The 20,864-nt window shown below is 36.8% G+C and overlaps 1 protein-coding gene across 2 annotated transcripts in view; it reads left to right on the top strand.

The window, feature by feature from the left end:
• The window catches only part of THSD7B (thrombospondin type 1 domain containing 7B), a 793,340-nt gene that overhangs the window by 348,652 nt on the left and 423,824 nt on the right, over window positions 1-20,864 (top strand). For both annotated transcript variants that reach the window (XM_023527487.1, XM_023527488.1), the window contains one exon: window positions 7,573-7,770. In XM_023527487.1, coding sequence (XP_023383255.1) covers window positions 7,573-7,770 — 198 coding nt within the window. The remainder of the gene's footprint in view (window positions 1-7,572; window positions 7,771-20,864) is intronic.

The following is a 20,864-nucleotide window of genomic DNA, read 5'->3' as shown; positions in this document are numbered from 1 at the left end:
CAGTAGCTAGGGGATTGGAAGATTGGGGAGATGTTGGTCAAAGGATACAAACTTTCAGTTATAAGATTAATTTATTCTGAGGATCTAATATACAGCATGATGACTATAGTTAACAATATCATATACTTGAACGTTGCTAAGAGAGTTGATCTTAAAAGTCTCACAGTAAGTAAATTAGTAAGTAAGTAAGTAAGTAAGTAAGTAAGTAAACGAATTCCTTTTTAGATAGTATATAAAGTAAAAAAGAAATGTCTTTCCTAAAAGTTCCAGAAAGATTCCTGGAATTGAATCTCATTGACTAATACGGGTCACATACTTTTCCTTGACCCAGTCACTCTGATTTGGGGATGTGAGGCTGAAGCGGAGAAATCCTAGGCATGTGACCACCAGCGGAGGGACAGCTCTGCCAAGCTTCACAGACTGAGAGTGAAGGAAGGGTGGCCCCTTCAAGAAAAAATAAGGTGCTGATATACTACAAGAAGGGAAAACCAATGCTGGGGTCAGACTTAATAGGTGTTTATTAAATGCTTAGTTCCCTTTGTTCTGGGCCATAGAGTCTCTACAGAAATTCAGAGAGTGGTTTTTTCCTAATTCTGTATTGTAGTTTTTGTCACTTGAGCCCAACTTTTCATAAAACTCTGTGAAAAATTGTTCTTGTAACTTTCATTTCAGTCTTCCTTTTCCACATAACTCAGAACTTGTCCATGGAACTCATTTGGGAAACTCACAACATTCTGACCCCTCCATTTACCCATTTGTTCAAGATGCTTTTAAGCCAAATCTTTTCCTCATCGGCTCCTGTTCCCCTATTGTAGAGGTCAACTCCTGCTAACATACCCTGGTTCAGCATTTATTAGACATCACCTCCTGTGGGATGAATCGAGTCCTCCAAAGAGATATGTTCAATGCTAGCTCCTGGCATGCGTAAATACGACCTTATTTGGAAATCGGGTTATTGCAGATGTAATCAAGTTAAGATGAGATCACATGGGATTAGAGTAGACCCTATTCCAAAGACTGGTGTCCTTTTCCAAAGGAAGAAATTCGAACCCTGAGAAACACACAGAGAATGGCACGTGATGATATAGAGACAGCATACACAAGGTGAAGGTCATGAGAAGACAGAGGTAGATATTGCAGTGATAACTCTACAAGCCAAGGATTGCCAGGATTGCCAACAACCAGTAAAAACTAGGAGAGGGGCACGGAAGCTATTTTTCCCTAAAGCATTCAGTGGGAACGTGGTTCTACTGACACCTCGATTTTGGGTTTCTATCCACCAGAACTGTGAGACAATAAGTTTCTGGTTTTTTTTACATCACTCAGTTTGTACAACTTTGTTTTGGCAGCCCTAGGAAACCAATATACTGGCTAAACTTGCATTGGCATTTAGGAAACCAATATATTGCCTAAATTTGCATCAGTAATTAGGCTTAACAAAGATATAACACTTTGTAAAATGTGAAACTAAAATGTAGAGAAGTAAAGCAATTTGTCCTAAATCTCGCAGTGACTTAATAATGGCCGTGCCAGCACTAAGAACCTTGATTTCTGTCTCCTCAGTCCAGTGTTCTTTCAAACACTAGGCTTCCTTAGTGATTTCTCCATTAAAAGTTTGGATCAAGACACAAGTTTAGCCCTGACATTAGCAGAGAAATCCTCTGCCATGTGTACCACACTGGCCAGTGGGAACCATTAGCCTTGAGAGCTAATCTTTGAGTTGATGTAGGAGATGAGGTGTGGGCTGCATCTTAACACTGGCGCTTTGCTTTTGAAGGGAAAGGGAAAGTAGACTGCAGTGTATGAGAAAGGGAGAGTGTACCAAAATCAGCTTAAGAACACCAAGTAACTGAGATGCATGTTTTTCCTTAAACAATAAATTTTTCAGAGAGCCTCAGCCTTTGGGGCTTCAGGAAAGGGTGGAGATAGTAGAACTTCTGCAGAGTTTAGGGGCATGCTGGGATTGATAAGAATTAGTCTCTGTTTTTTAGGGCCCATACTGAGGCTAAATGATCTACTTTAGGCACTAAGTAATAGCAGACAGAAGAGAGTATAAGTGTAATGATTGTTATTCAGGCCTGGGAGTTTGTGATTTTATAAATACTTCCACCTAGAGCAGAGAGAATTTCCATTTTTAAGGTCTTACTAAGACCTGCCAGGACCACCTGCCTGTAATCTCTCTTGGGAAGAATAAAGAATGGGGTTTCCCTCTAGATAAATGATTCTGTGCCTACCAGGAGTCCAAGCATGTTATGATGACAGTAAGTAATCTTGTTATTTCTACCGAAATAGTGAGCATGAGGTCTAAGAGCCTCTCAGTCTCAGTCTGTCTCATGGTGCTACCATGGGTTCTGCCAGAGTTACTGACTGGCACGAACTGAATGCGGTTTAGAAATCCATGAAGGCTGGTGTGCATAGGCTAATGCATTAAACATAGCAGAACTGTGAATGAAAACTGGAGTGTTTAGCTTCACATTTGAGTTCTCTGCTCTAATGAAGTACAGTAGACCTACTAGCAGAAATCTAGGATAGTTATACTCTTAGATTCTATCTATCTATCTATCTATCTATCTATCTATCTATCTATCTATCTATCATTTATCTATCTATCATCTATTTATCATCTATCATCTATTTATCTATCTATGAACCTGGATATATAATATATATAATATATATATTATATATACGGTCATATGGGATATATATTGGAAGATTTAAGGGAAAAACAAGCTGGCAACAGCAGCAAGAAAATAACTGCGGAAAGTGGGACCTAATTACTTTTGCTCCTCAATAGTCTTTTTCCTAGTTGCTGTATTATGGCTTTGGTGGTTATGGTGTCCCATTTGTTCACGTTTAAGAAAAAAAAGTAGAAAAGGATGGAAAAGCAGATAACTAATAGAAGTAATTAGTTATTATAGAAATTATCTTCATATGGCTGTTCTTCTTAGGCAGGCACCATTCAATCAGGAATAAGGTTGGTGGCTGTCAGCCATTCAGAGTACATTACGAAGTCAGCCGTTGTCCACAGCCTTCGCACCTTTCATCAGGTCTGTGACAGGCAGACAAGGGGAACAGTGCTTGGCAGGTTGGTACTTGTCAAGCGAAGCTAGAACACCTTTCAGAGGAATTTAAATTGGATCGGATTTTATCATTCATTGCGTTATCTTTCATGCATTCCCAGAGACTTATAATTAGCAGTAGATGAAAGAGAAGTAACCTGAAAAATTGCTGATGAATGAACTCTACATAGAGGTGCAATGCATTTTTTAAAAATATTTTTGATATATAGACATGTATTTATATGACAGTCTTGTCCTTTTTAGACTTATTTCCAAAAGGCAACCTTGCCTATTGAAGTTGTTCTAAAGAGGAAGTGATGGAGGCCTCCCAGGACGGTGTCACAGTAGATAATTGCTTATGTGGTAGGAGGTTGGGAATTCCATTCCTCCCCTGTACAGTCCCCATCAAAACACCTAAAGTGCCAAAAGTCTCCGTAGGAAAAGGCATTTTGAAACTGAGAAGTCATGACACTCTTTACAAAGAAAGTCTTTTATACTTGGAAACAAATCAATTTAGATAACGCACTAAAGTAGGGAAATACTGACATGTTTTAGATCTTATGTAATAATGGGAAAATTTCCACTTTCTATCCTCATCTGCTTAAAATTATTTCGCTTTGTCACAGATAATATGTGTATACTAAGAGACAGCTTTGTGTGTTGGGACTGATGGAGTGCTGTACCAACTTTTCATTCTAAGAATTGAGTCCTCATGCTCACGGTTACCCTATCAATGAATCTTCTTCTTTGCTGTATTCACAACAGGGTGAACTAATAATGATACTATAAAATACTACCCCTGCAAGAATAGTGGTTGATTTCTAAAATTGGAATCAAAGATTTAGTCTGCTCAAGTTCTTTGACTCAGCGTTGTTACCCAGCATCCAGGCTGCCAGAGATAAGGACAAGTGGAATGTTTAAAATGGAATAAGCTTCTGTTATCTTTGGTCAGCCTGGTGGATCTTGCTTCAAGTCTGTCCCAGTGGAGTTAGTGTAGAGACAGTGTTGGCCATGGATAGCTCCGTGGAAGCTTAGGTGGACACTTTTGGGCCACTAGCATGTAAAGAAATACAGTCCTCTGACCTGGATTTACCCTCTTGAGCCTCCTTTAATTTTTTCATAGTTTTACTTAAAAAGATATTGACAATTCTGCTGTTTGTGTTTTGTCTCTTTTTCCGCCTCAACCCATGATTCACTCTTTTGGAATGATCTTCAGTAGAATATACACTTAACTGGTAGACTATATACTAAATCTTTAGGTTTATAGAAAAAAATAAAAATCTACAAATATTAGTTTTCCTAAAGATGCACCAAATCTGTGGTCAGGAAGTGATTATTATAACTCTTTCCTGCTATCCAGTGGCCAAAATGCCACTCTCTAATCTGTACACCTTTCGGTTAGGGAGATGAAACATGGTACCTGTCAGATCCACTGTATGAAGTGTGGCTGGAGCACATTGTACCCAAGAGCTGCCTTGAATCCTTTCTTGCGAGTGGGTAATGACTTAGAAAGACTGAAGCTAAATTTCATACACATCCATTTCACCAGTAACGTGCTTTTGGAGAAGCAATAACATATCTTTTAGCCTTAGTTTTCATATATGTAAAATGAGAATAGTAACTGGTGAAACAGTTTTAAGGATTTATTAATTTTGGGTAATATAAGTAAAATTGTCACATTCTTGGTATACGGTAGTGCTTAATTAATGCACGTGCCTTTTTCCCTGGTTGGACTACATTTTCTGTGAAGATTAGATTTATGTTTTGTCTTTCTCCTTTAGCTTCCTACAGTACATTATAGTGATCTACATATGGCAGTTAATGTTTATGGAATGACGACATTTGATTAATATGAAATTGAGTAAATGAAGGTAAGTGGTTGGCTGGCCCCAGCCATTGTGGACTTGGCAGTGTGTATCTTTCATAACAGAAGCACCCAGGGGAAGCCTGATATCTATTGCAGGCATGAACATTGATGTGTGATTAAAGTTAAGTGTTAACAGGAGAATCCAAGGTTTTTGTTTTATGCTGAGCTTGTGCTATGATTTGATCCTAGTTAGAGTCAGGACAAGGGCAGCACAAATGAAAGACTGAAAGAATTTATTGACTGAGGAGATGTAATCTATAGATTTATGGGGAGATGGATGCGACTTAATTTATAGAGGAAAACTGCACATGCCCCTCTGTGGCATTAAGCTGTAGGTATAGGACTGCTAGGTTTCTGAGCTGGTGGACAAATAACATAAATCATGAAGACCCATGGCACCTCCTGCTCAAAGCTATAGACTAAATAAGCACAAACATAAGACAGTAAATAAGCAGCATATGGGCAGTACATGTAAGAATAGAGGTCATCCAGAGTGTGTGGCAGTGAGAGCTCATTGGTCATTACAGTTTGATGTTTGAGTGTAGTTTAGAGCCCTGCATGTTTCCGGCGTCTTTACTTAAGGTGGCCCACAAAAGCCCTTCCCTGGGTTTTATTTCGACTAAGTAATAATAAATATATACTCGGAGATATGAAACAGGCAGAAATCATCTATTGTTTTAATCACCCCGATCTTAATATTTTTAATGCCATGAGAACATGGTGTCTGATTAGCCAAATAATGCCTTTTCAACAAGTGGCTGATCTTTAAAGTAAGAGTCTGAGAGTCTCTTGTGAAGGGAGTTTATAGGTTAACCCTAGACCAAGAAAACCTAAATAAAGAACTTATGATTGTTTAAGGTTTGGGGGGCTGGTTGAAAAAGGTGAAGGGATTCAGAAGTACAAAGTGGTAGTTACAAAATAGCCATAGGCATGTAAAGTACAGCATAAGGAATATACTTAATAATACTGTAACAACTGTGTATGATGCCAGGTGTATACTAGACTAATCTGGGGTGAGCGCTTTGTAAATTATACAAATGCGTAACCACTATGCTTTACACACGAAACTAATATAAAATAATACTGAATGTCAGCTATAATAGAAAAATCAAAAAATAATATAAAATAAATAAAATACTTGCCCAGCCCTGCAATATTCTAAGGAAACTTGGCTCCCTCTTGTGGCCTAAAACCATGTGTCAATTTGTTTTAGCCTCTTTGGCTGTGCTATTTAAGAGGAGCCAGTCTTTTGCCAACTACACCTTGAGCTTTGTAACCTTTTTATTTCATTACTATTTGTGGAAAAATAGACACAGCTGGAAAAACTATGGAGACATATACCTGGATTTGTTACCTCCCATGCTTCCTAACTTGTCCCTCTCACCTTCTCTTGTTGGAAGGGTTGTGGGGTATCTAACTCACATTCTGGGAATTCAATGTCCTTATGCTATCTTTCTATCAAAGACTTATCTTTTTTACTTGCCTCAAGGAATTAAAGAACAATTTCTTAAAATTTTACCATGCAATATGATTGGCTTTATTTTTAAAGAAAAGGAAATGCATCAGTTGGTTGAATTTGGTGTATTAAAGAATGGAATATAAAATATGAGATCCATGGAAAGTAGGCATAGCCTTTAGAAGTGATCTATCATGAGGACCACAGACTAAAAACTCAGACTAAAGGGTTTTATCTAGTTCTCAGTCACTTATTGTTTTAGCTAACTTAAAAAAAAAAAATCATTACTTTCCGACATTTAAAAATAGAGAGATTTTATATGAAAACAAAACATAATTTGGATTTCTGGCTTCTTAGACAAAACCAGAAGATTTGATAAAAGAGAGTTCACATTTTCTCATGGCAACTGTCAATGGAAGCTGAAGAATAGCCGACCATTTCAGAGCAGGCACACATTCTCCAACTTATCACAGACCTCACCACTCCCTACAGTCTTGTGGTTTATCCATTTTCATCAGTTTGTACCTGCTTGATTCCTGTGATACTGTGTTTGTGACTGTAGGCTTATAGCATGTAAGGCCCATTTATACGCTAATTATGGTGGGACTTTGGACCCTAGTTTTACAGTACCTTTTTTTTTTTTTTTAACTGAATAACCAAGGACTCATGTCTAGCCAGGGTGGGTAGTGTGGTCCAAACAGATACTGCCTTCACAGGCAGGCTGACCTGGAAATCTCGGGACACAGAGCCGTGAATGCTCAGGTATCCGGGATATGCCAAAGTGCAGATGTATTTTGACTTAATACAGAGTAACAAGAATGTCAAAAACTACAGGAAAAAGAAAATGTGGATTTATCTATGTTTGGGCTATTTGTATGAGTCTCCATTTATTTTTACCTGCCTATTGATGACATAGGACATGTGCTACTTGTTATTTCTTTTGATTATCTGACCTCTCCAGTTCCTAGGTCGGAAACTCTTGGACAACAGATTTCCTGCTCTAGTCCTTTCCCACTTTTTTCTTTCCTTTTCATATCTCTCCATTTTCCATGAAATAAAATACATCGGAATAATGCATGCTTTAGAGCTATAGGTTTTCAAATGAAAATTTCATCTCTTTCCACAGTGCTGCTTCTCCTTTGCTGGATGAGGATGGAATCTGTGAAACTTGTTCTTTCTCTTTTAAGGATTTAGAATGAGATGGCGCCATGTCCTCATGGAGTCCACAGGGCCTGCGGGGTATTGCCCTCATTTGGTGGAATCTGTTCCCTGTGAGGATCCAATGTGTTATCGATGGCTGGCATCTGAAGGAATCTGTATCGCTGATCATGGAAAATGTGGCCTGGGACATCGCATCCTGAAGGCTGTCTGCCAGAATGACCGAGGTATGACGTAAAGGAACACATGTATTTTGAAAGTGATATCTGCCAAATGACATGATTCTCCTGAAGGAGGGAAACACTTTCCTATCCTTAAATATATTTAATTCAAGTGACACGTTGCTGCAGAGTAAGCTGCCTTGACTTAGTATGGGGCCACATACTCCATGACAAAAGAGCACTATTTGATTCTGTCCAAATGCAATACGGTGAACCTGGAGATTTCTTTGAAGTTCTTAATTCATCAACACATAGAATACAGAAATGGTCTGGATAGTCTCAGTTTAATACAAAAAAAATTTTATTTGCCTTTTTTGAGATTGATACGTAACATGCTTTTATATATTATTAGCAAATACTACTTTGTAAAGATTTCAGGGCTGCAGCTCCCTCCAACTTAAAAATTTTAAAAATATATATTAAGCTATATCTTTTCATTTATGTAACATTAGATTGGAATCAGTTCTAGACATTATACCAACATTTCTAGAGAACGATTTTTAAAAATAAGTTATAAAGATTTACAAAACTATTAACAATGGTGTCTTTCCTTCATCACCAAGCTTCTAGTACAATGGTTATTTGAAATGAAGTGTGATTTATAAAATATGTAAGTCACATGGAAATGAGAAAAGTGACATTTAAAACCTTTATCCTACAGTTAAAAATTCAGTCTCTTGGAAGAATAGCGAATATGTCTATTAATCAACTCTGTCATGAGAAGTACCATTTATAATGCTCTTGGCGTATGGAGTGAAATGTTTTGACTTATGGAATGAAGAAAGCCATAGAACAGAAGGAAATTACAAAGTGGATTCAGAATGGATATTAACATCCACACAGGCTTGACATTCAGCAATACATTTCCTTGTTTCCTTTCTTCCCTCCCTCTCTTCCTTCTTCCCTCCTCTGTCTCCCTCCTTCCCTTCCTTTCCTTTCCTCCTTCACTCTTTTTTCTTCCTCCTTCTCTCCCTCAGTCTTTCCTTCCTTCTTTTATTTATCACTACTTTACCATTACAAGTAGACATTTTGTCAGGTGATATAACTGATAACCTTATGAAACCAGGTGGTTGTTTAATTAAACAGAGAGCAGGAACAGATTGTATTAGCTATAGTCCTTTTTGATCAAGTAGTTAAAACAAATAGTGGCTTCTAATTTTACCCCATGATTTTTGAATTGTGGTAACGTATGCAATTTATTAACAGAGGCAAATAAAATTGTTTTTGTATTGCTTTCCTTTGAATTCAGGAAGAGTAGTATAAAGGTTGAAAACCTGGGTTTTTGAGTCAGACATTAGAATTTCAAGTCTGCTACTCATCTGCTATATGATCTCAGGAAAAAGTTTTAACTATGGAAACATTGGTTTTTTTTAGCTGAAAAGTCAGGATAACAAAAGCTACCTCTCACATTCAGAATGTGAGAGTTAAATTAGTTAAATAAAAGTGACTAATAAAGTGCCTGGCACATAATCATTCAAAATAAGCTATAAGCTTATTTTACTTGTAATGCATAGTTATTACTGTGCTCTGTCCTGGGGGAATGGTACAAAAATCATTCTTTTATAAATGAAAATAATAATGAGGGTTAGAATAACCATACTCATCTTCTTCTCAACCTCCAGTTGTGGAAACGAGATCATTTGTTTAGTTGAGACGCAATAACAAATGACTGTCATCTCATAGCAGGTATTGGAGATTTGTCATGACATAAAATGTCCATAGGTCTAGAGACTTATTATACAATTTATGTTGTGCCTCTTAACAGATTTGCAGAATGTGATATTCAGATTTATAATTAGAGATGTATATTTGGTCTTTATCTCGTTTCTGGCAAAGAACTCCTAAAATCGTTGGAATTTCCTAAGCTATAAAGGGCAATGGGGATATCTGTTGTTACAGTGTTTGCTCTCCTGTCCTTAGTTCCTGAAATTGCTTTCATAAAGGTGAAATAAGTGTCTTATATTTATAACAAGCCCCCTTCCACCACAACTGGGTTTATGTTAATAAAGTGACTTTTGGAAAGCACCTAAGGGTGGGGGCCGGTTGCCAGAGGAGCCAACCAGGAAGAGTAGGTTGGAACTTTCAGTCCCACCCCCTGATTTTTATTAGAGGGAAAGGGGCTAGAGGTTGAATCAGTCACCAATGGCCAATGATGTAATTAATGATGCTTCTATAAAGAAGCTTGCATTAAAACCCAAAAGATGGTGTCCAGAGAACTTCCCCACTGGTGAACATGTGGCAATTTGGGGAGAATGGTACATGGAAACTCAATGCCTTCTCTCCATATCTTGCCTTATGCATCTCTTCCATCTGGATGCTTCTGAGTTACATCCTTTTATAATAAACTAGTAAACCAGCACCTAGTAAGTAAAACAGGTTTATTGAGTTCTGTGAGCCACTCTGGTAAATTAATGGAACCCAAGGAGGGGATCTTGGCACCTTCTGATTTATAGCCAGTTGGTCAGAAGCACAGGAAACAACCTGGGTTTGTGACTGGTGTCTGAGGTAGAGAGTGGTCTTATGAGATTGAGCCCTTTATTGTTGAAATCTGATGCTATCTCTGGGTAGACAGTGTCAGAATTGAGCTGAATGGTAGGACACCAAGCTGGTGCTGGTGAATCGCTTGGTGTGGTATGAGGAAAACTGCACATATACACACCCTCACATTGAATTCGGGTACCCTCACATTGAATTCGGGTACAGAACTCTTTTTACGGAGGTATTGACTTTGCCATTTTATAGCAGTTATAGAGTTTTATTGTTTCCTTTTTTTCCTATGAAATGGCCGATTATCAGCATTGATCTGCACTCTCAATTTCTATGGGGATGAGCAGGAATTACTGCTGGTTCATATCAGTTCTACGAAGTCTTTGTGGTTTTTAAATATCTGGATGACTCCTTCATCATTTGTGGGACAACAGCTATGGTCATGGTTATGAGAACATGCTGGCCTCCTGGTAGCTGAAGCAGTTCTTTGGTCCAGTGAGAAACTGAAAATGTGGTCTGGCTGCACTTTTCACAGTTCAGCTTCTATGAGATTTTAGATGATTGATGATATAAGTTTTGCAGAGAAATATTTCTGTTTGACTTTCCACGTATTATTATAGTCTTTCCATAGCCACAGGACTTGACAGAATTGTTGACACTTTTAAATGTTTGAAGAGAAAAAAAGGCCGTCTGTCTGTCTCTGGTGATTTTTTTTTTCTTATAGCATTTGGTAGTTTGCTTTTCATCACTCTGTTTGTTAATTGTTTCATGCGCTTTTTTATTTCAGAATTATTCAGAGCTGAATGGATAAGACCAAAAGATATGTGTTCTTTTTGATTAAACAAACAAAACCCTCATCTTAGATCTAATCAGATTTGAGGCTTGCTATAATTTGCGAGGTAACTTGCTTTGTCCCTTATTTTTAGACTTGCCCATATTAATTTACCCCAGGTATCATGTGTAGCAAAGGAACATTCAACATCCTTGCAAGATATTTACATCTCATTCAGATTTAGAGCCAAAGGATTCCCACATATATGTAATCAAGACTCTGCTGGACTCTTGATAGTGTCTTGTCGGGCATTTCTTGTGCCACTAGGAAGACATATTTCTCTTCCCAGAAGGTTTTTCACACTATGAGCTTGGAAACTTCAGATATACATGATCTACATTACATGGAAGCCAGGAAGTAACTGGAAATAGCAATTTGATATTTCTAAAACTCGTGGGTTAGTTTAAGAATGTGATGTACTCTGGACTACTTAAGATCCAAGTAGTCATCTATGAATTTCCGCAGCTATCTCTGTAGATGCACTTTGACCCATTCTCTACTTTGATTTATTAGCGACACTGTTCAGTCAATCTCACTGAAGTTCCTATTTCTCATTTGGCCTGTGTTTATGGCAAACAATTTGTTAGTAATATTTATTTTCAGGAAGAAAATTATATAATAGATTACATGAATGAATATTCTGATTTAGAATATGATTTCCAATGCTTTGGTCAGTGGATCTGCTTTGATTTCTCTCCTTTGCACAACATCTTATCATTACTATGGATGAATAGAAGTTTACTGAATATGGAGCATACATAGGTTTTTCTCGTCTCAATGACAGGTATGTTTCCTGTATTTCAAAGGCGGCATTTGAAAGTAAATAGAGTGTGCTGAAAACTCAAGCCCAACATATTTTCCCCCTAGATTATCAAGTTAACTCATTGTGTTTTAAAATTTATTTTTCCAACATGTAATTGGTTCACTGTTGCTAGGTTTCACTGGTAACTGATGAAGGTTTACCGCTATGTGGCATCTTCCCAGAGCAGGTTGGGAAAATCCCCATAATGCCAGGGCAGTAGATGGCATTCGCAGCGGCTGGCAAGTGACCACTATTTATCATCTTTGATGTCTCCATAATGCAAAGTGGGTAACACCACAGGGTCATTGGGTAAACACCAGCCTGCCTGCTGGAGCAGTCAAATCCTGAGCCCTTACTACATGCTTTGCTCCATAATTTGCTAAATAGGCTGTCTTGAAAAAAAAGTATATTTTATTAAACACCTTTATTTAGAGATAATCCAGTATACATTCTACACTTGCGGGAAGCGAATACCCACACTAGTGAAGAGTAGGATATATCAGGAAGAACAAAGTTTATATGTTGACAGGTACATGGAGTTAGGAGTTCTGTGTCGCTGCAACACCCTCTTGCATACAAGGTTTCTTATTTTTCATAGTTGCGCTGGAACTTCTCCATGCAAACATTTTCCTGTTTGCACAGAAAGCATGAGAAATGATTTCTCATCTTTAAGGTGACTTTACTTTTCATTTCAGAGGCATTTTTTTATGAGTTCTTGTCTTGCGTCATTAACCTTGAACAGTCCAAAAATGTGACCTTTAATCTTGGCTAAAATGTCATGTTCTTGTATCCTCTAACACCATAAGTACCTTTTTAAGGATGACTTTAATCGGTGAAAATAATTATTTAAGAATAATTATTTACTTGAGTGGATTAAATTTTTGATTATCATAGATAAATCTGTGATTAAAGTCAGAAGTTTTCTTTTGTTTGGCTTGTTTTTTATCTTTAAGTCTCAAGAATTGTTCTTTGGCTCACTTATGAGAATAAGGTCAAACTCCTTTAAAATATGTTATTTATTGGAATATTTTGTGATTCATAAGAATTTTAAATAGAACGTCTTTTTTGTTCTCAGGTCATTATTTTCTAAACTCTTTGATCATACTATGTCTCATCTTGGACAAAGAGTACTGCTTTACTTCTCTGTATATTTTTCTTTTTCTTACAAGACTTTCTGCTATTTCAGCACAATATTTATTTTATTTTAAGAAGAATGAGGAATATATTATTCATCAAATATTCTTTGCCACACAAGTATTCCTGTAGTGAATCAACCTATTAAAGAGTCACCACATAGAACACAAATCCTCAAAAATAAATTTCAAATAGAAATTTTCTAAAGTTTTAAGTAGTGGCACCTTGATTTAAAAAGTATGCAGTTAATTAAGATGTGCATTTTGGAAAGGATAGTAGTAATTAGAATATGTTTTTTTAAAAAAAGAAAGTATCGTTTTCTACTTTACTATTAAATTTTTGTTTCTTTTTCTAGTAGAAAACCTCCCACATTTTCCTTTGCATAAGGTTTGGGAATCTTAGAACTATGTCACCAGATGTTTAGAGGGATCAAAAGACAGGAGAAAAAACATGGACATGCACTTTATATTTGCAATGCAAATTTGGATATATACCTTTTTGGAATAATCAGATTTAGCATGGACTGTCTTTTCCTGCCCTGATCCCCTGGCCATTATTTAACATTTCTGTGCATGTCGATCTGAAATTCCAACTGATACCATATGCATCATCACGCCTAAGAAATTTCTCTGGCCTTCCGTGCCCACACATGCAGTTAAAAGTACCAGGGAATTAACAATCCCAGGAAGCACTTTCCTTCCACCAGTGATTGAGAGTTGGTGTATAAATACCAGGTCCTTTGTTCCTCAGATGGAATAACCTTGAGGTGTATGTTCTACTGTTTCCTATAGATGAATCTTCACTTACTCATAGTGCTGACTTATTAAATTACACATCCCTTATCAGCCTCCTTCCCTTTTCTGTCTCACTCTCCAATTCTTGCAGCAGTTCCCTGGCATTACTCCCCAATAAATACTTGCCCAAGAATCTTTGTCACAGAGTTTGGTTATAGTGTACTTCAGGGATCCTTGGGATCCAAGACAGGGATGCTTGGAAAGTATTTAGCAGTCCACTTTTATAGGAGATACAGGATCAAATTCAATTATACCATATTGATAAAAAAAAATCTAAAGAATCTTCTTCCAAGGAAGAATTGTTAGAGTGTCTCCCGAGAGTTCATTCAATATTTTGAACAGCTGTCACTATTTATCAATTATTTGGTAATACCTGAAGGGCTTCTTCAATATACTTCTTCTGTCTTCCCTTTGAAAACATAAAAAACAGTATTGAATCTCATTTCTTTCCCAGTTAGGCAATACCAGTAATTTATGCCATCCTCCTGAGTCTTGTTTTCTAACAATTGGGTCAACATTTTACGATTCTCAGGAGAGAACTAGGTTATTCATATTTTCATTTTCTAGTGTATTCCAGAGTGTATTAGATGTTTCTGAATAAGAACAAGAGGAACAGACTTCTTTTGGATGTTAAGGGAATGATTTATTTGGGAAAATTGGATCTGAAGCGTTTGGGGGAACATGTTGCTCTGACTTCTTTGCTCTAGATAAGAGTTCTACACTATAGTGTGTATTAGCATCACCTGAGGGATTATAGAAGCACACATTTCTGGCTCCCACTCCAGTTTCTATAGGACGGAGTAGGGCTCCAGAATTTGTATTTCTAACAAGTTCCCAGGTGGTGCTCATGATGCTGCTCCGACCAGGGACCAGACTTTAAGAAACAGTGTTCGAGGAAGAAGGGGGCCTGTGTTCTAGGAAGAAGCAGCCTCATAATGTGAGTGTATAACAGAAGTAGACTAGAACAGTGAAAGGCATGTCTTACTCTTAGTCAGAATCAACAGTAATATCGATTCTAATCTGTTGTTTTTAGTTTCCTGCTGGGGAACTTATTCTTGAAATCCATGAAATATATCACTGTCTTTCCAGAAGCAAGCAGTGAGTAAATATTCTTTTATTCCTTTATTGTTACCTAGATGGATTACTAAAAGATCAAATAGTGGAAAGCAATAGTGCACTCTTGCAGAAACAGAAGACACATAATATGTGAGATGAGTTATTTAGGTTTAGAGGAGAGAATTTTCATTTCCAGCAAGCTCTCTTTTTCAGAACACCAGCTGGTAGCAGTTTGGTGTCAGTGTTCTCACCGAAGGAAGTGTGGTGATGACAAATACATTGTCTTAAGTTTTGAAATGAACCTGACATTGCAGTTGAAAGTGCCAATAAGATCAGGCTGCTTTTCACGCTACAGGATTCAGACTGCAAAGGAGATTAAATTTGAGAGTTCCTGTAGCCAAGTTCTTCATTCCTTTTTGTTTAGACGTCTTGCAATGAAATTAAAGGTGAAACTTTAATAATGTTTGGCAATGAGGGAATCCAAAAGAGAAAAATAGAGACTCATTCTAATCAGAATTTCCTATCTATGTTTGATGGGAAGGTGGGGAGTAAATGTAAACTGGTGAATCAATTTAAATGCTAAAGAGAGAGGAACTGCAATGCAGTTTTAAATATATTTACTGTGTGTTGTCTGTCAACAAAGAGGTATTGTATTTTGAATTACTTTCTCTTTCCACTCTGTTACATACCTAGACATCATAAAGTAGCTTTCTTCTTTTTTCTCTTTTACCATGGTTCCTAAAGAAATGGCTATATTCACATCATACTGCAACAATATTTCACGATCAGACTAAATATAGCCTGATTTTTTCAGATTTTAATATTTAGAAATTGCTTAGAGGAAATTGCTTCCTGAGTATGCCTATGTCTCTCCTAGAAGGGCTGTCTCCTTTTTCCATCTCTTAGAAAATTTTCACTGAATTCTTTGCTTTCTGTTCCCATTCCATATGATTCAAAAAGCAAAATGAATCATAGATTGTGCCCATACTTCAAAATGTAGTTTATATGATTAAATTATCAATCCTAACTTTCAGTGGGAATTACTGTGAGATTGTCCTCCTTGCCATTTACGTTCAATTCTCCCCCGGACATGCTCTGAGTTTCCCTATTCTGTTATCTATTCCATTAGTATTGCTAACAAGGATTAGTTATAGCATTAGTCACAGGGATGTAATTTTGTTTTTTCATTCTGAAATGCATTTTAAAGCTGTATTTGGCTGCTTCCTATGGCCTTTGGCTGGTAACTCCTAGCATAACATATCCCCACTTTTCCCTCTGTATAGACATCCCACGTCTGTCTATGTAGACATTCTATGTAGTTCATTTCACACGTACTGAGTTCAGTGTCTGCTATGCACAAAGAATTACATTATTTTTCATAGCTATGATATCTAAGAAGTAGAAATAAAAACTTTTTAGAGACATTATACATTTTATTTCAAAGAAACATGAACTAAAGGAAAAAATGTGTTGAAATTAATGTAAAGATATCTTAAGACCATGATATTTCTTTATTTCATAGGTAGATTTCAATCAACAAGCATCAAGGAAACCCATAGCTACAGTAAGTGCTACCTCTACTTGTTGCTCCTGTAGTGATCTGTCTCTACAATAGTGATCAAGTTGTTCCTGTCTGAGATGTTCATCCTCCTCTTCTTCCTTTGGCTAATTCTTACTCATCCTTTAAAAACTTGGATCAGTGTCCTTCAGGAAACCATCCCTCCACTCCCAGGCCACCTCTTTTAAGCTGGTTTAGAATCTCTAGTGAATATTATTATTACTACCCACTTCACATTATTTGTAACAGTTAATTATGATAATTACATTTCCTTTATAGATGACTGGTTCAGAAATATCTCAGGTTCAATCTACTGGGGTCAATGAGATATAGGAAGAGGTACGTGGACAAGGAAGGGTTTTGTTTTGGTTGCTGCCATGATCCTTTGTGTGATCTTCAGATTATGTGGCTTTGGGATGAAGGCACTGCTATGTACAGTAGGGCAGAGATGTAAAGATGCCTGGGTCCTGGAAGACATCGTTGAGCCCCTGAATTAATAGTGCGAGCAGTGGTTGTTATTTAAGACAGTAGATTTCCTTATTGTAAAAGCCAGTTTCTCTCAGAGTTTATATCAGCTGCCACAGAAATCATCCTAATAGAGTCCCGTAACACTTTCTGATTCAGTCATCAATGTCTTTACCACAATATATTGAAAGCATCTACTCATTTTTGTTTTTTGTTTTTTGTTTTTTTTTTCCATTTGACTCTTAGCCTCTCAAGGGCAGAGACCTTGGATCATTCGTTTTATTCTTGGCACAATGCCAGCATATCTATTATATTAGTACGTACACATTAAATATTTATGAAACTTAAAAGTGTTATTTCAATTGATTTCCCAAGCAGCCCAATTGAGAATTATTATTATTATTCCAATTTTATTGATGAGGACATCATAGGCCAGAGACGTTGACAGCCCAAAGTCACTCAACCAGTGAGTTCTAACAACAGAATTTTGAACTCCAAATCAGTGCTGATCACTTTATGAATGTCAGCAAACATGTATCGCATGCACTAACAACAACATATCTCAGGCCCAGGCAGTGACATTCATTAGTTAAGATTTTTTTCTTAAGTGAGACTTGGCTTGAGATTCACTCTCAATGCAGCACCAAAAGCAACCACTGCCAGCTGACTGGTGTAGGTCCAAAAAATGAAACCCATTTTTAACTGCACAAAGAATTTTACCTCTGTTTTCCTTGGCATGAGCTGACAGCAAGAGAGAGATCACCGGGTACAATAAAAACATAAACCCCACACATGTTTCCTTCTGGCACAAAACATATTTGAGTTAGATATATTGTACTAAGTTACCTGGTTTTCCCTAGCAACTTTAGTTCTAATCTTTATCTTATTCAGACAGCTTAGCAGCATAGAATTTATTCCTTAGATTCGATTGGGAGTAGAGAGAGAAGCAGATTTTCTGAAAAAGGAGGTGTGGAAAAACACAAAGGAGAAGATGGGAGACAGCTATTTAAGGACAAGTAGCTTTTTATTCCCTCGTCGTAAAGATATTTCTATAGGGAGGCAGTGACGGAGATGCTAATAACATCATATGAAGGTTGAGGGAGTTTGGTAAAAAGCAAGAAAATTCTATACACAAAAGTGGTCTTTCATATTAATGTCAGAGTTTATTAAAATATACTTACCGATTCATTGTGAAGAGTATGTAATTTTCCTGTGATGCATCATTCCAGAAGGCAAATAGATAGAAATGAAAAGATGGCAACTTTTGGCTTAGCTTGGGAATACATGTTCTATTTTAGCTGTCTACCAATGGTGATTAAAATGATGAGCTCATTGTCACTGAGGCTGGAGACCACCTCTGATGGTTACCGCAGTGGGAATGGCCACACTATTCTGCATGTGAAGGTAACTCTGTAGATCCTCTATTGACATTTTGGACAGAACAGTTCTGTATCGTTCTTGATTTTTCCTGCACTAGAGGGTATTTAGCATCTCTGGTTCTCTCCATAAAATGCCAGTTTTGTGCTCTGATGATTGCGTCGGTTCCAAGAGGCCCCACATATTTTCAGTCACTTCCAAGAGGATTTCGCCTGATAGAAAACGGCAGGTTGAATTTTTCCTCATGAAAAGCCACAGGCAAGGAGATGCCCAGAGTCCTTTCAAAGTTGTCAATAAAAGCTTATGTTTACTACAATAATTAATTTTAGTCAATTGATTATTTTAAATAATTAGTCAATCAAAACAAAGATATTTGCAGTGTATTTTGAATGCATTGCAATTAAAAATCAAACTGCTAAAATAAGATCATGCTGCAAGTTAAAATGTTAGATTTTAGTTATATAGGAAATAACACTTGTCCTGGAGGGCCAGTTAGTTCCCTGATTGATAAAGTTTCTCACTTTATAAGGTGCTCTGGGTGGTGTGAGAGAATAAGGTAAGAGAAGCATGACTTCCCCTTTAGAGGAATAGAAAGGCATTTGAGAATGTGATTACTGAGATGAGGAGAACCCTGTCCTTTAGAAAACTTGGCCGAAGCACAATCTCAAAATCATTTTCATCCAATTTTTATCACAGTGCAGCTGAGAGAAACAATATTAGTCCATATATTCTGAAATCTTTCCCTGAATTAGTTTAAAGAAGAAGAGAGCTGTGTTCCTGAAACACATAATATTGACAACCTACGGAACTGTTTTTACAGAATCATTTATTTCTGTGACATCAGCTGTCGATAGTGTGTCAAGTTGTAAGACTCTTCTCATAAAACATTGTGATTTCTTCAAAAAGTATTAGAGTAATGTCCTTTAAATTGTATATAGCAGTACCCTGTTTGAGGACCCTTAGGAGAAATGCTGGCCAGTCCTAGATCAAGCATGCATATCCATGTCCTGATCATATGGTTGACTTTAGTTGAATGCACTTGGAAAATTGTATTTTTGATCAAACATCCATATTTGCCTCCCCCCTGCATTCACTTCACGTTCCCCTTCTTAGCTTCTGCCTTCTTCTGCCTCGCCATCTGAAAGTCATCTTGTATACTGAGTATCATTCTCATTTCCCTACTTGCTAGACATGTGACTTTGAGCAAGTCACCAATCTCACTGGCATCTCAGTTTTCTCATGTGAAATGGAAATTAGAATAGTACATACATCGTAGGGTTTATGTAAAGTTCTTCAGACAGTTCCTGGCATGTGGTTACTACTGTAAAAATGTTAGGTATTTTTTGTTGTTGTTGTTATAATGATTATCTTTTATTTAGTGTAAATGAGCTGCCATAAATACTTTAGAATAAATTGGTGCTATAAATTAGTAAAAATGATAATTGACTTTAGATGAATGATTAGAATCTCAGAGGCCTCATATCCAGACTCATGGGAATAGGATGCTGTTTCGTGAAATTTTATATTAATTTTTACTTTTTATTTTGAACTAATTGTAGACCTACAGAAAAATTAAAGAGTTGTAAAAACAGTACAAACAGTTCTCTCATGTCCTTCATCCACTTTCCCCATTGTTAACATCTCACATAATCATAGTTCAATTATCAAGAACTGAAAATTAACAATATAGCTAGTTTTGAGTGCTAATAAGATAATACAGAGGCTTAATGGAGCATTAGGCAGCAATTTTGATTATTCTGGAATTTGATCTTGTCTGCAAAAGTAGAATGTCTGGTAATGTTCAATCTAGATGTTTGAAATCATTGCTTAAAAATGGTGATCATAAAAGATTTAGAACCTTTGAACTAGAAGTTGCAGGCATATCTGAAGCTTCAAGCTTAGATCATGTTTTTGAAAAGAATCACTTTTATTTGTTTAATTAATTAAAGAAGATGCCTCGGTAACAACACAATTTATTATAAATTCTGGCATATCTCTATGGTAATAGGGAGGAAACTTAGCAGCCAGCCTCAGGCTCTGATAGTAACGTGAGCTAAGTGACTATGTGATTAGCCATAATTATATTCACTGTTAAAACAGAAGATCTAGACATTGATAGATATAGGTCTTTACATGCAATAGGAAAGAACATCAATGGAAAATCAATTTCTCTGTTGAGAAAATGACTCATTGTCATTCCTAATATTTTACTTTAGGCCAATTTCATTTTCAGAGTTCAAATTTGTTTATGGTGTGCAATAAGGATGAAAAATGCATGTGTTCTCTGATGGTTTTGATTAAAGATAATGGCACCTTCCATTTATGTACTACTTTACACTTTTCAAAACACTTACTTTTACTTACATAATTTCATTTTACTGCTCACAACAGCCCCGCATGGTAGTAAGGAATTAGTAGCTTACTCTCATTTTATAGTAGGGGACATTAAAGATGAGAGGTTATGTGGCTTGCCTGAGGTCACAAGGCAAACACTTGTGTTGTCTTCTTACTCCTGAACCAGTGTATTTCCAAAGTCTTAGCTACTGAATCCAGCGATTCTACATAGAAACACAGAATTGAGATAGCTATTACTAA

The sequence above is a fragment of the Pteropus vampyrus genome, unplaced genomic scaffold (assembly GCF_000151845.1).
Source record: "Pteropus vampyrus isolate Shadow unplaced genomic scaffold, Pvam_2.0 Scaffold17, whole genome shotgun sequence".
Taxonomy (NCBI): Eukaryota; Metazoa; Chordata; class Mammalia; order Chiroptera; family Pteropodidae; genus Pteropus; species Pteropus vampyrus.
The sequence above is the reverse complement of the archived record's forward strand: the minus strand, read 5'-3'. Positions and strand labels throughout refer to the sequence as shown.